General features: G+C 36.7%; 1 protein-coding gene across 2 annotated transcripts in view; it reads left to right on the forward strand.

Annotated features, from left to right (window-relative positions):
- Nucleotides 1–15,937, forward strand: part of trpl (transient receptor potential-like) — a 30,801-nt gene extending 14,864 nt beyond the window's left edge. The window contains exons 12-24 of one of the 2 annotated variants that reach the window (XM_089739536.1): nt 352–475; nt 2,503–2,698; nt 7,319–7,486; nt 8,256–8,475; nt 8,886–9,078; nt 9,995–10,101; nt 10,619–10,759; nt 11,260–11,351; nt 11,756–11,900; nt 12,119–12,216; nt 12,859–12,987; nt 13,841–13,990; nt 14,618–15,937. In XM_089739536.1, the coding sequence (XP_089595662.1) occupies nt 352–475; nt 2,503–2,698; nt 7,319–7,486; nt 8,256–8,475; nt 8,886–9,078; nt 9,995–10,101; nt 10,619–10,759; nt 11,260–11,351; nt 11,756–11,900; nt 12,119–12,216; nt 12,859–12,987; nt 13,841–13,990; nt 14,618–14,773 (1,919 nt within the window). In that variant the 3' untranslated portion in view covers nt 14,774–15,937. Of the gene's footprint in view, nt 1–351; nt 476–2,502; nt 2,699–7,318; nt 7,487–8,255; nt 8,476–8,885; nt 9,079–9,994; nt 10,102–10,618; nt 10,760–11,259; nt 11,352–11,755; nt 11,901–12,118; nt 12,217–12,855; nt 12,988–13,840; nt 13,991–14,617 lie in introns of both variants that reach the window. The other variant, XM_028169556.2, reaches the window with a different exon arrangement.
- Nucleotides 15,938–16,620: the final 683 nt, after the last annotated feature.

The following is a 16,620-nucleotide window of genomic DNA, read 5'->3' on the forward strand; positions in this document are numbered from 1 at the left end:
TAATGAACATATTTATTTTTTTAAATTTATAAACTTTTTAAAATAAAGAAGAAGAATGAAATCTTTTATTCCCTAAGCATAGTGAAAATAGGTGAGTTGAAAGCAGCGTGTATGCTTCGTCATTATTTGACATGCGAATTTTAGTGAAGTGCAAGATATTATGATATTATATAATTTACCATTCATTCATCCATAATTCAAGTAATAATTAAGAAATCCATTTATTTTCAATGTCGTGCCTAAGAAAATCATTTATGTGATAATAATTTTCACTAATAGCATTATCTTTTAGTTCTTTCATAAAATGAAAATCGTCTAGGTCTCTTAATTACTTTGGTAATTGAAACTCAGGTTTAAATCAACTGCTCTGGTACTTCGCGGATCTGGAGAAAAAAAAATGCTACGTCCTACCCGGAGGACTTCCTGATTGGGACAATGCCGGAGACTCCTGCATGAAATGGCGAAGTTTCGGAAAGTAGGGACTTTTGGGTGTTTCGAATTAAAAGCCAGAAAAACAGCATTTTAATTTGATTAACCGTCATGCTTATTCGAATTAGTATCAATTTACACACAGCATTTAAATTAGGGTTTTGAATGTTTTCATCTGTATTTTTCTTGTTAAAAAAAAACATTGTAGAAATCGCTTATTTTAGCTATAATGAAATAACTTACGTAGTTGTATTTATGGAACGCATTGGTAAATTAATATCATGTAGAACGCATCAAATCGTTTCCATGGTGATAGTTTAACTGTTGTATCGATTGAAGCCAATTTGATTTTTGACAAACATTCCGTTGAATTGATTCATTAAACAATAACCAATTTCCACAACATAATTACAATTAAAATAGCTATTTAAAATGGGCGAAGCACAATTCGGCATACGTAACGTAATTGGAGCACCAATCGCTACAACCAGACTATCAGAGCAGGCTTTAGTATGTATCCCACCAAGGGCACCAAAATTTACGATACACGAATGGAAAGTGAGCAACGATTTGCGCTGCAGAAATGCAGAAGACCAGCAACAACTAGCCGACAGGATCCTGGGCGAGTGTAAAAGAGTCCGAGAGGAGACTGGCGAAAGATCGGAAATCATGAAGGCCACAAGCGATAGACGAATCGAAGAACGAATCGGAGATATTGAGTTCAACAAAAATGAATTGCAGATTCAAAGGAAAGAAATATGTATCGAATTGGAAGCTCTAGGCGTGTATAAAACTCGTTTGCAAGATTGTCTCGCTTCTTTACAAGCCAACGCTTTGAATATTTGTCGAAAATGTCTCATGCTGAGAGATGGAAGAATTGGTATTGATTTAGTGGTTGACGAGGTTGAACAATGTTTGCAACAAGAGATCACTACAATTGTTGGAGGTCAAAGTCTTTTGAAACGTGTATTAGAACAACTTAACGAACAAATGCGTCGACTCAGAGCTACAAGATATTTGCTGGATCGTGACTTACAATACAAACAGGCCGCTATCGATATCGATAAGGGTTCCTTGTCTCTGAAACCGACTGACTTGTGCCTTTCTGTATATGAAGGGTATACCAATCTTGATCCTGCCAATATATCTGCAGATGAATATAACGCTTATTCAGCTAAAAATATCCAAATGGCCGCTAGAGAGGTAACAAGTGCAAGACCTATTCGCATGTTCGTTGACACGATCTTGAAACAAGTAATTGACGATCTTTGGACAGCTTATAACAAATGTAATCATGCATTTCATGAAAGAATTGAAGATACAAAACGTACTAAGTCAAAGCTAGAGGACATGCACCGCGATACAACACAAAAGATTGTTGAAATGCAAAACAATATACTTCAATTGCAAAAGGCGTTATCTGATAAAGAAGGAAACACGGCTTTAGCTCACACTAGATTAGGGAAAAGGGCTCAAAGAGTAGGAGCTGAGTTAGTGAGGGATCCACCCGGTCAAGCTTTGTACTATGAATGTGAAATGCTGCGTCACAGTGCAGAACAGCTCCAACAAATGCTGCAGGAAGCAACGGCTTCTCTACGCTATTTGCTGCAAACCCAGATACAGCTTGAAGAAGACATAAATGTTAAAATGAACACGTTGAAAATCGACGAAGTGGACTGCATGACTCTGAGAGCAACCATGGATTACCACGCTTATTAAATTAAATTAAGAAACTCGGGAAATTTATCACAAAATCACTTTTTATTCTTTAATGTTTGTAAAGGCTACTTTCACAAGCACTTTCATATCACAAATTATTATGTTTGATATATACTTTTTTTAATGGTAATAAAGTCATATTTCCAAACAAACGTTTAACTAGGTTAGTAAATAATATACGAAGGACAATTAATAATGCTGTATACTAGTAATAATAGAGCTATATTAATTACTGTATTAATAATATTTTAGGAAATTCAATTGAACCTAAAAACTTCTTAGCATCAAATTTTGACACAATTTCCTCTACTGGTTGGGAATATTTAAACAATAAACTGTACGTCTTTGCACCAGCGTCTTCGAAGCGTCACAATCTCTTTTTTGGGCGTCTTTCGGCATGGTCGGGCTTGAGAACTTCGAGCTAGCTGGCATCAAAAGCTACACCCGATTCTGGGGTCTCCTGATGTTTGGTTCATACTCCGTGATCAACGTGATCGTCCTATTGAACCTGCTCATCGCTATGATGTCTAACTCTTATGCTATGATCGATGTGAGTACTACATTTTTATATTTTCTAACTTTAAGTCCGCTCAGAACAAAGTTTGTGTTCCTACCTATTCGTTGGTAGACTAAGGGGGTATTCAAACCATGGCCTGCGACCAGCTATGGCTCAGCCTGGGAGAGTTTGCTAACACTGACCCTAGCAAGAGCAGGGTTCAGTTGATATGGGAATTTAAAAATAATTTACTATCTTCTTAAAGTTCTAACTTGCCCCCTGATATTTATATAACAATAGATACCAATGATAGAAAAAAACGAACGAGATTAAAATTTTAATTGCGAACGTGAATAAAAAATCTTGAAAATGAATGGTATGAACGCCATTCAAAGCAAACTACATTAATATAAAAAAACTGTTTGATTTTCATTGAAAGACCGAGGTATTTAAATATTAACAAATTGCAGATCCCGCCTTGAATGCAAGGTAAATAGAGTCAGAAGCTGCTTTATACTAAAGACATTTCACGGGTCAGAACTTGGAAATAGCGAAATTAATTACGTACAAAAGGCTCCTTTGCTGGCTTGAAATGAACGAGTGATTTTGACACTAAATAACATTTTGTATTCGCTTATTAACATGAACTTGCGAAATGGGATTGTTTTTATCTTTTTCCTTGAAAATTGCTTTTGCGGACCGGCAATGGCAGAATTAATTTATCAGAGAAGCTTTGTTTGTAGTTTCTATTAATTTTGGACGATATAAGCGTGCTTAACAAAACCTAGGACACTCCGCATTATACATGACTATTATCTATATATGTATTCTAAATATAATACAATAAATACAAGGCAACTTTAAATAAAATCTCATTTTTAATCCGCTTTTAACTGATATATAAATTTCAATAATACATTGATAATTAATATAGTAATATTGACCTGTCTTTATAAAGAACCCGGGAGGCGGGTGATGAAACCCTCTCATGATATAGCATTATATATAAGACTAGCGACTCGCCCTCGCTTCGCTTCGGAAACATTAAATTTTATTATTGATAGTTGAGTCCCGCGATGATACCCGCGGTTATTGTCTAAAAAAAAGTAAGCCTAAGTTACTCCTTATATCATCAGCTACCTATCAGTGAAATTCCCGTCAAAATCGGTCCAGCCGTTCCAGAGATTAGCCGGAACAAACAGACAGACAGACAGACAAAAACTGTAAAAAAAATATTTTGGTGTATGTACCGTATATACCTAGTCAGGTCGTAAATTCTGTCACATGTTTAATGTAAAATAATTGAAACAAGTTTATTCATTATGTAACCATTCATATACCAAAATGAACTTAACAAAACATAGATTTTTATGACACTAAAGTTTATTCAAAATGATCTCCGTGATTTTGAATACAGGCCTTCAATCTGCGCGGCCAGTCGTCTATCGCAGCACGAACGAGGTCCATGTCAATATCGGCGGCTGCCTTAATCAAGGATGTCTTGAGTGACTCCAAATTGGGATGAGGCTTTAAGCACGCTTTTTCCTCCAATTGTTGCCATATCTTGTAATCTAACGGATTCAAATCTGGACTGGAGGAGGGCCAGTCTTCGTGCCGGATGAAGTCGATTTCACGCGCCGCCAGCCAGTCTTGTGTGCTCTTCGCTCTATGAGCTGGCGCCGAATCTTGTTGGAATACCCAGTGCCTGTTATTGAACATGGTATGAGAAACAGGTTCCACAAGGTTCGTCAGGACTGTATTTTGATACACAACTGCATTCGTTTTTACACCTTTCTCACAAAAATGTACCTCTGGTAAGCCCCAATAAGAAACTCTCAACCATACCATGAGCGAGGATGGAAAATGACCTTGTTGGACACGCGGAATACGGTTGCTCGCTTCTTCACTACTGTGTGCGTACACCTTATCATTTTGTTTGTTGTAGCTCTCTTCTACGATAAAAATTTTTTCATCCGAAAAAAGAATTTCCCGATATTTTTTTCCCCCGTACCGCTTCAACAAAGCGCGGCATCTCTTCAGTCTCAGGTCCATTAGACGAGCATTCAAACGATGTCCTGTTTTTCTTCGATATGCCCGAAGCCCTAAGTCTTCATTTAACACCCTTTTCACCGTGGTTCTGCTTAACCCCATCTGAAGGGCCAACAGTTTCTGCTTACGTTTGGGATTTCTTTGAATTCGCGCCTTCACAGCTTTTATCACTGCTGGAGTCCTAACAGACCGAGGGAGACCACTTCTTGACCTGTCATCTACACTAGAGTCTTCATAGTATCGTTTGATGGTACGATAAACGAATCTTTTGGTTATATTGAAATTTTTCAGTATGTTAAAAATTTGAATTGGCGCGTAACCGCAACGATGCAATGCAATAACTGCAACACGGTCTTCTTTAAACGTCCACTCCATATTTAAAAATGAGTAAAAATTCTAAAAGTATACATTTTTATTTTCATGAACAATTCGAAATTCGAATTTAATAAACTTTTTTGTGGCCAGCATTCTAAAAGAAAAGTTTTTACTGTGTGACAATACTTATGACCTGACTAGGTATATTCATATGCATGTAGTAAAAAGCGGTTATTTCAATATTACAAACAGACACTCTAATTTTATTTATATGTATAGATATCAGAATATCAATGCCGCCTACCCACCCACCTGAAGACGTGAAGTCGAAATCTCAGTTTAACGTATATTTCATTAAAACTCGAACGCACAAAAATGTTTCGCGATAGAATTAGGCACGACGGTGGTAGTCGTGTGGAATTACGCTTTGCTACCTGGAAATTCTGTACCGATAAGCATAAGCCAATTAGAACTAAGAAATAATTTCAAATGATACTATACATGTAGAAATAAATTCATTTGGAACTTCCTTTTCCTTATTCCTTCCTCAATCCATCATCCACGCCATCTGTTGACGCTCCAAGAAAGAACTACGCGTGTGCAAAAGATACCTAAAACAGGGTGCCACAAATAAATTTAAACTATAGTGAGGGGTAGATCTCAGGGGTATTTAAAGCTATGGGTTAGTCACCAGTATCGAATTTCGAATTCTAATCTTTCTTTAACACAAACAATTTTCAATTTTAAACGATAATTACATTCAGACGCGGGCGCACGCTATTCACACTCAAAACGTAAGCGCCCGGAACATAGATAATACACTGTTAAAAAGATGGGCATAGATACTATGTATAGCGAGCGGGCATACGGAGTGACGTACCGGTTGGTTTGCTATAAAACTCAATATACATTCAATGACTATTTTAGATTAAAGCTATGTATTTAATTTACATTTGCTAACGAATGGAACGTTCATTCTAATATAGGATTTTTTTTCCCTATAATTAACGTTACCAGAAAAAAAACACGCTCCACAAACAGGCACACTTAGATCCTGAATAACAGATATTAAAACTTCATTATGGTCTTCGTTTGTACTCCGACATACATACCTACATGTGTATATAGTTTTCTAGATACGTAGGTCAATACAATAATTTCTATTTATTGTTGTATCTCCTTTTAAAATTGCAACACAGCGTAATGCAACACGTAATAACATTATTTCTGATAATATTAAAACGAAATAAGAAACAACGCAGTTTCCTGGCTTCGTTGTCTGCACCTGTTCTTAGTGAGAGAAAAATTATCTTTGTTATGTGGAGATTTTCCTGAATGTTCTAGATGCGTGAACGACTTTTCATCTGGTATTAACTGATTATCCTGAATACCGCCACTCATTTTGTGAAATGAATGTGGTTTAAATTTCCTTATTTTTTTAATATAACGGCTATTTGACTCTCCAAACTGGTGGTTGTACTTATGCCTGCAAACTTACCCCGTGGCCTAGTACCAGTAAGAATATTGTATTTAATGGGTTTAATTTTGCTAGGCGACATTAAAACTGTATTAAAGCACTAGTGACCCGCCCTCGCTTCGCTTCGGATACATTAAATTTTATTATTGATAGCTGAGTCACGCGATGTTATACCGCGAGGCGAACCTAGTCTAAAAAAAGTAAGCCTAAGTTACTCCTTATATCATCAGCTACCTATTAGTGAAAGTCTCGTCAAAATCGGTTCAGCCGTTCCAGAGCTTAGCCGGAACAAACAGACAGATAGACAGACAAAAAAATAGTAATAAAATGCTATTTTGGTGTATGTACCGTATATATATTCATATGCATGTATTAAAAAGCGGTTATTTCAATATTACAAACAGACACTCTAATTTTATTTATATGTATAGATGACAATCGGCTTTGAACACGTGTTAGGTAGATTTCTCTTCACAAAAATTGGTATGTGCCAGCGTGATTTGGGCACAGCATATTCGTATCGGTCACGATAACTACAATCGTAATGAAAATCTATTATTATTTGCTTCAACTCATGAATAAAATGCAATCACTATTTTAATTGTAAACTTTACTCTCTGAATTGGAATTCTGACGAAGAATTAAAAAAGGTGATTTAACAACCCTATTATCCCTTTTAAAGTTTTTTTTTTTTAATAGATTCAAGTGGTAAAACAGCTTTTGACTCTTGATAGAAAGTGGCCACGGCTATCCCTGGATATCAGGAATGCTAGGTAACAGCTACACCACTTCCGTCAATTACAAATTTGTAATCCATGGTGTTGGATCCGTAGGAGCACTCGGATGTTGAATGGAAATTTGCCAGGACCCGCCTTTGGATGAGCTACTTCGAGGAGAGTGCTACTCTACCACCACCATTTAATATCATGCCAACTCCGAAACTGTTCCTAAAGGTGCTTGGACTCCGAAAGAAGGATAAATTAAGAAAGATGAAATTAAAGGTATTTTCAAAATACATTAAAATTTTGTGATCGTTATTTTTACACTTTAATACCAAAGAAACAAAGTATTTTGAAACAAAACCATAAAGTTGGAACACACACAAATTTAAATAAAACTTTGGAAACTAAGATAACACAGCTAATCCTTCAATTTTTTTTTATACTGGCTGCAGATGTATTTGATTACCCGGGTGTATAGCATATTATATTGTATTTGTCGGCACAGCTCGTTTCTCTATCTCTCTCTCTCTCTCGCGGGCGATGAAGATGGACGTTCTCTTACAATTCCAATAGCTGCTACGGTCTAATGAGAAATGTACATAATATGTAGGGTACATTCCCACTTAGGATCATAATACGCTATCCATCTAACGCGTAAATGACAATGGTCAACAATGATAATACATCGATTACCAAACGGGAGCGTATCGAATCAAATTAAATTATCTTGATCCAGAAAAGCGAAATTTTTTCAACCGTTTTTTTATTTTTATTGCTTAGATGGGTGGACGAGCTCACAGCCCGCCTGGTGTTAAGTGGTTACTGGAGCCCATAGACATCTACAACGTAAATGCGCCGCCCACCTTGAGATATAAGTTCTAAAGTCCCAAGTATAGTTAAAACGGCTGCCCCACTCTTCAAACCGAAACGCATTACTGCTTCACGGTAGAAATAGGCAGGGTGGTGGTACCTACAAGCGTGGACTCACAAGAGGTCCTACCACCAGTAATAATGTTAATTTTAAACCATTTATCATCGCTTCTACCAGGAACAAAAAGAAAAAGAACACGATGTCCGTTACACGGCAGTGATGCGTGCGCTGGTCTGGCGATACGTCTCCGCCATGCACAGGAAGATGGATGATGAGCCAGTGACAGAAGACGATATCAACGAGCTGAAAGGAGACGTGTCAGCGTTGCGATATGAACTCCTCGAAGTGTTCGATAGGAACGGAATGGATGTATCCTTCACTGACAAAAAAGAAAAGAGTAAGTATGTAGTACCTTACAGTTTTAATAACATTGGGCTGGGGTAAATAGTTTAATTATTATCTGATGCCACTATAATAATTGAGGCCGTCCGCGCAAAAGCGGCCTAAGCTTATTATATTTCTACTATGGAGATAATGAGGTTTGAATTTACTTTTACACTGCTTCGGAAGCAATAATAATATGCGCAAAAATAATGTTTACAAAGCCATCTGCTATCTCTGGGTGAAACTATGGATAGGCCGGTTTTCCATCAAAATTTGTTATATTTTAAATAAATTGCAATATATAAGCATGAATATGAAAAATTGTGGGTTAGGCCACTTTTGCGCTGACGGCCTCAATTATAGTAAGGTTCAACGTAGCAAAGATTATCTGAATTTCTGAATATCATTCTTATTACTTCACAGCTGTTCTCGGCAGCAAGCAAAAAGTTTGGGAGCGACGTCTGATGAAAGACTTCCAAATTGCCGTGGCGGGAGTCGAAGAGGAGAAGCCTGCAAATGAAGACGGACTCTCTAGGTTCCGCAGGATTGCCAAGATGGCGATCGCAAATACTACCAACGCTAAATGGGACCAGACCCTGGCGGGAACGGGTATTTCGTAAGTCAACATGCAATACAGAAATGTCTATGTGTATTGCTAAATTTTGTGGCGTTACTCTATAGTATAAGAATAAATTACTAATCTTGACTATTTTTTTAATTGCATAGATGGATGGATGAACTCACGGTCCATCTGGTGCTCCGTGATCACCAGAGTCCCTAGACATCAACAACGTTAAGCTCGCCATCCATCTTAAGACACGAGTTAACGACACACGTTAACCTCGCCATTCATCTTAATACACGAGTTCTGAGTCTCTTCTATGTTTCTTATACATTTTTGTAATTAATCTACAATTAATCATACACAAAATCTATTAATCTGTCTTATATCTCTACTAGTGACCCGCCCTCGCTTCGTTTCGGAAACTGTAATTTATTATTGATTTCTCCACTATTTAATGAATGTTATTATACATATAAACCTTCCTCTTCAATCACTCTAAAAAACCGCATCAAAATCCGTTGCGTAGTTTTAAACATTTAAGCATACATAGGGACAGACAGATATAGGGACAGAGAAAGCGACTTTGTTTTATACTATGTAGTGATTTTTATATTATTGTAAAATATTTCAAATATTTAGTTAATAGTTCAGGATCGACTCGCTTTTGTACTGGTGGTGAAAACCTCTGTATACCTGTCTATTTCCGCCGTGAAGTAGTAATGCGTTTCGGTTTGAAGGTTGGGGCAATCGTTGTAACTATACTGAGACCTTAGAACTCATATCTGAAGGTGGGTGGCGGCATTTAAGTAGATTTCTATAGGCTCCGATAACCAGTAAACAGCCAGTAGGCCGTGAGTTCGTCCACACATCTAAGCAATAAAAACACGAAGAAAACAACTACTATATAGTTAGCACTACAGTCACTTTTAGATCAACCATGGTATTTAAGGAATTTTGTTGTCAACAGATCTCAAATTGGACGTTGTCGGAGTCGGGAATCCTTCAAGAATCAACAGAATCTACAGCGCGCTATGGAAGAGGCCAGAAAACTTGTCTTACGGTCTCCCCTACCAGGTACATGTTTTTTCTTTCTTTCTTATTTGGGGTTGTACATTTTAGATGTAAGCTATATTGGGTAGGGGAGGGATTTCATTTGTTTACATCTGGCGGATCCCCATCATGATGTAAGCCATGCTGGAATCCGCTGGATGCAAACAGCGCAGGACCGATCAATGGGACTTGGGGGAGGCCTATGTCCTGTAGCAGATGTCTGTGGGCTGAAAGATAGACAGAGAGTTAGATTTTAGATGTCTCTGGAACTGAACCAATACAGAAGCTATGATATAATCAATAGCATCAAAGATTACGTGACTATGTCGCGGTTTCGTGTGTATAAATCAAGTGAGGTAAACTATAGAAATTATTCTTATTTGGTCTCGTACGAGAAAGCTTAGGAATTTAACAAACTATATGAAAGTGGACAGAATTTTTAGTGATTCGAAATTGCGACAGATGTGATTACTACACTATAGTATAGGATTTACAATTGTACAAGTTACTCTGCGTGTTATCTATATTTTATTTTGTACAGGTTCTCGCGCCGGTACTCCTATAGAAATGCCAGTGACTCCCGGACACACCCTGCTGGAGCTGATAAAAGATATCTCAACTGAAGTAGGAGAGCCAGTCGACATTAATTCTCCTGCCACTAAATCCCCTATGAAACCTTCAGGTGATATTTTGTTTTATTGTCTTATATAGTATGTGGTGTTTAGTGATGGTGTGGTATTATAAGCCAGATCCACCTCGTTAACGGCCCAAGAAAAGGCAATTTTGATTCAATGTTATCTTTCCAAATTAATAATATAGATAAGATTTAGATGTGGAGCTTTTGACATGGACGATACGTAATCATCAATATTAACCTTAACGGTATACATACCGAAAGGCCAATGTTGATTATTTAAAATTTTCATCTCACATTAGCAATGTATCAGACATTATTTAATTTTCATACATTTATCTAATAACTTTTTAATACAATTTTGCATTGTTCTAAATCAACGCCCCTCTAAATAAACATAAATAAGACTTTTATTTCCGGGAGATGTAACAGACTTCAGAGATTGCCTAGAATTAAGTTGATTGTCAACTTACTCGCCCAGTGTTTACTTTTGTAGAAGTTGCGATACAAACATGACTGAGGTTGAAGATACGATATACTTGATTTAGGAGAAGGTGCAGCTGGACTCCTACTGTCTGCTGGTGGAGCAAGTCGACCTATCACTCCCAAGCCACGTACTCCAAGTCCTGTGCCTCCCAAGGTACGATATTTTTTAAAAAAAAAACAATTACAAGTATTTAAATCAATTGATCACCTTTCTCGATTTTTTTCGTGTGACTCGCGAAATTTGGATGTTTTCAACAATTTTATATCTAGGGGCAAAAGGCGGTTTAATCGACATTTTGCTTAAACCCTGGTGGTTGGTGCGTTTCATTTGGTATTAGCATGAACAGTTCGAATTGAACTTCGATTGAGTTCACTCTATTGCAATAGCTGAAGAAGATTATATTTTTTAAAGTAAATTATCTTTTGTCCAAATTTTAAGCTTTAAATGGCTCTCCTGAAAATTTTGCAAAAATGTCGATAAATGTACATGTAAAAAGAAGTTATTTTATTATAAATAAAGTTGAAAAATAAACCTTTGTAACTGAATATTGTTAACAGCCACTGGCGAAAGCGGCCTCGCCTGATCCATCATCACGGGGACCTAGCCCGGTGCCTAAGGTAGTCAGTCCGGTACCCGAGTCATCAAGTCCGGTGCCAAAACTGAGCAGCCCCACTCCTGAGGGAGCAACTTCTCCACAACCTGGTACATTCATTTTACACTTTAAAACTTACACTTACAAACCAAATAAAAAGGCGATCCCTGATGCTTGATGAACGATTTGCAAAAACAATCACATATGCATATGTACAAGTTCAAATAAAATTAGCTATTTAGTTAAATTGATGTCTTCCACCACAAAAAATACTTATAAATCTTATGATTTCCAAGCGTATTTTATGTCGAGTTCGTTTCTTTCGTAGAACCAAGCCCACTGAAGGCAAAACGTGTTACCGGCGAATCACCTCCGAAGGTTATCAAAAGGAAAACTCCAGGACCCCCGTCACAAGGTGACCACCAGGTATGACATGAAGAAATATGCTTTAATGTAACTTGACATATATGTAATTTTATATTTTTTATTGCTTCGATGTGTGGACGAACTCACGGCAAACCTGGTGTTACGTGGTTACTGGAGCCCATAGACATCTACAACGTAAATACCGCCACCCGCCTTGAGACATGAGCTTTAAGTCCCAGTTTTGACAATGTAACGACTGCTCCGGCCTTCAGATCGAAACGCATTACTGCTTTACAGCAGAAATAGGTAGAGTACCTACCCGTGCGGACTCATAAGACCTCCTACCACCAGTAAAAGTAATTAGGTATTATATATGGGTAATAAAATAAAAGTGTTTTGTAAAAAGTTTATAATCTTAAATATTTGCGGCTAGATCTCATTGGATTTAGGTATACGACATTTTGCGCTGCGATGGTAAAATATGAACAGACAAAGCGGTGATCCGGTTTTCCCTAGTATTTTAACGGTATTCAAATAAAAAAACGTTTCTCAGTTTGTGTTTTATAAAATTACGTAAAAACTATAAGTCAGGTCAGGTCAAGTGAGCGCAAATTCAGATGATGATCGGCTTAATCAAACAGCTTTAAAATATCAAAAACAAATTAGATAGTGGCCTTTACAAAGCAGTTTGCATATCAGCAGGCGTCAGAAACAACTGCAGATGACGGTAAGACGCCAGAGGATATAGCCGTCGCGAGACCAGTAGCCCCGGAGATCAAGCCTACTGAAGGTGCCATACCGCCTCCTCCACCGCCGCCAAGCAAACCAAAGGTAAGGAACAACACCTTTTCTGTTTTAGATTTTTCCAAAACTTAGTCAACATATTTGGGCTCAGAAGATAGAAGTTTTAACTATGAATGTGGAAGGACATAGAGGAAGAGGTAGACCTAAGAAGATATGGATGGATTGCGTGAAAGACAATATGTGTAAGAGGGGCGTGAGCGAAGAAATGGTTTATGATAGAGGAGTATGGAAGGAGAAAACATGTTGCGCCGACGCCAGGTGACTGGGAGAAGAGCAGGAGAATGATCATGATGAGAAGATAGAAGTTTTAATTGTATTATGTTACTATCTGTGTACTATCTTTCTTTCACATTAACGCCCGGCCACCATTACTAGCAATGGTACATTACGGGCAGTGAAGAAATAATTCAGAAAGTAAAAGGCAAATCAGTAAATAACACTGATACTAGAATGAACTAGATGAATGTAGTAGACGCTAAAGGTGAATGAGGTCGTGTTTACATCTACCCTAATGAATAGCCGGACGCTGTATTACCAGGCCCTAAGGTCCAGGTAGCGTCCCACCTGATAAGCAGTAAATCCTTAAAACACGACTTCGAAGTCTTGTTCACAGTGTAAGACGGCCGCACCGCTCTCCAAACCAGAAAACATGATCGCTTCACAGAAAGAAGTTATTTTTGGTTGTTGGTATTTGATTTTTGGTTGGTACATGACCACGCGATGAACCTGCTTCAAACACGATCTATCAACAGCAGTATTTTTAAATAACAACTGTCCTATATTGAATACTGGAAACGACTGATGTGCCGAATCTATAGAAAGACCGGTGATTCGTAATAGTTAGTAAACATAGCGAGTAAACAATTACAAATGTTCACAGGCGCCGTTAGCTCCAAGCATGGAAGTGACACCATGTACTCCTCCAACACACGCCCCAGCTCCAGTGACTGATTCCAAACCTCCTTCTCCACCGAAAGCTGTTACTCCAAAGCGAGCCACTTCCCCACAGCCATCGACTTCCACATCCACGGTATGCCACTAAAATCTGTATTGTATCTGTATTATTATTTTCTAACCAAATTATAACAGTATTAAGTTTCAATTTATTCTTTCAATAATTCGTTATTCATTCAATAATCACAACATACATTAAATTTATTAATAACCCGGCAGATTTCGTATTGCTTCAATCGATAAATAAAAGACCTAAACTTTTGTAGAAAATAAACTTAAAACAAACAATAGTAATCCGTCCGACGGGGGACACATCAAAGGAAAAACAAAATTGTTATTTTTATTTAATTCCGAGCATTTTCATATTTATCTATCTTTTAAACCTGCTCTGGACTTCCACAAATAATTCAGGACCAAAATTAGCCAAATCGGTCCAGCCTTTCTCGAGTTTTAGCGAGACTAACGAACACCAATTCATTTTTATATATATAGGATAATAGATAATTTACAGAATGCTTAGAGTTTTAAAATTTACTGCGTTTAATTGAAAGCTCAACCACACACAGTATCGATTCATTAACTTCAATCAAATTGCTAAATGTCACTACATTAGAAGAAATAAGGCTCAAATTACGCGCGAAAACATTTTAAAAGTCCCTAAATGATATAATAATATTTTCTACGTTTAATTTATTTAATACAGCGACCACCGACCCCGCCTTCACCACCGAATCGCCTAACATCAACATCAAGCACCGAGCAACTCATACCACCGGCATCACCGGAGCCACTCCGTCCAGTCAAGAAGATTGAAGAAGTCAAAACCATTAAACGTCAACCGAAAACTGGATGGCTATAATTATTAAACATACTGCAATTGGTACCACAGTAAAATTGTTACAGAGTCTTTATAAGCAATATTTTTTTTCAATTTTATTGTCCATTGTTATGGACTTCTTGTGTTATTTTTTACCAATTACCAAAATACCAAATTTAAGCCAATACTCGTCCTCTACAACCTATTTTCGAAAAACCCAACATATACCAGGTGGGTAGATAAAAAAACCTTTATTCACGAATAAAAATTGAAATGCATCAATAACATCGGAATGATCGGATTGACAGATGCGAGCCGAGTGGTAGTGTCAGAGCGTCAAATTCGCGACTAGTGTGAATGTCTGATAGACCGCCGATGTCGCTCTATTACACCCGACATTCGATATCCTATTGATCAATGACAATTTTTATGTCGTAAGGTTTCGGATCACGTCTACTTAAAACGTCGTCGCCGGTTTTCAAGCAAGGACAATCTTGATTTGATTTAAATTTGAATCAGACTTTTTCACATTTATTAGATTTCTTTTCGGTCCGAAAAACATTTAAGAAAAAGCGTTTCTTCTGCCATAAAGCCTTTTATTTACTTTGTGATGTACATACTTTGATTTCACTGTGTAGCAATATTTTAAAATACCTAGTCTAATTTCATGTTTATTTAATTTTAAATACACTGTCATGCTTTATGTTAATCCTTAAGCTTAACGCATACTGAACTAATAAAAAAAATCATATTAAAAAAAATCTTTTGCGTTATATTTTTCTTCCCTTCGTAATTGGAAAGCATTTAGCATTTCAATGTTCGACGGAAAATTTTAATGGCTTATCAAAGAACCCGTCACTAGACTTAAGAGCCTTAAAAATTCTCACTTCAAATTTATTTTGCTAAAATTTAAGTTATATTTTTCTTTGACGACCGTCACGGAGTCAAGTACCTATTTTGTGTCTATTTGAGACATTTTTTTCTTTAAAAAAGTTTGTAGCGAGAATCTTAGAAACAAATAAATAATTAATCAGCATCATTTACAATTTTATTTTACGCGTTCACTATAAATATTGTTATGGCTAATTTAATTTGATCATTTAATAATTTACTTACAAATTTACTGTTATGGATTTAAAAAAAGATAACCCCAGTTTTATATTGTATCGTATCATGGAAAAAAATATGAATAAAAGTTTCCCAAAATTGTTGTTTTATTTAATACCTTATAACTTTAAACGACCGATTCTTGTAAATATATATAATAGAATCTGAATCTCGGAAACGGCTCCAACAATTTTCATAAAATTTAGTATACAGGGGATTTCGGGGGCGATAAATCGATCTAGGAACGATTTATTTTCAGAAAATGTTGTTTTATTCGTGTTTTCAATAATCAACTTTATCGATAATCAACATAAACTTTTTTTTTATTGAGAGAAAATAATATAATATAATATCAATATGTAATTCGTATTTAAATATACATTCTAAAAAAAAAATTTATCAAAAAAAAAACCACCAAAGCTCAGTATTTTCAAAGTCATTATCTAGTGTATATTTAATATGAAATTATCTCACAATATGCTCAGTAAGAGTATTTGAGATTTAATTAATATTCAGTGCTATTTTCCAATGTATTAGTAATACTGTCCTTCTCTTATTTACCACTTACCCTAAACGACACAAAGCCCGGTACGAAGGTGTATCGAGCGATAAACTGTGCTGGTGTTCGAATCAAACAGGCAGTTGCAAATTATTCTAATGAAATACATACTTAACTTATTTCACGTGCTAATTAATTTGCTGGTGGACAGGGGGCATCTTACAAGCGCGCACGGATAGATACGGGTTTGAAGGTTTGGGCGGCCGTTGTACAATAGAACAGA

This window comes from Bombyx mandarina, chromosome A1 (assembly GCF_030267445.1).
Source record: "Bombyx mandarina strain Sakado chromosome A1, ASM3026744v2".
In the NCBI taxonomy this organism is placed as follows: Eukaryota; Metazoa; Arthropoda; class Insecta; order Lepidoptera; family Bombycidae; genus Bombyx; species Bombyx mandarina.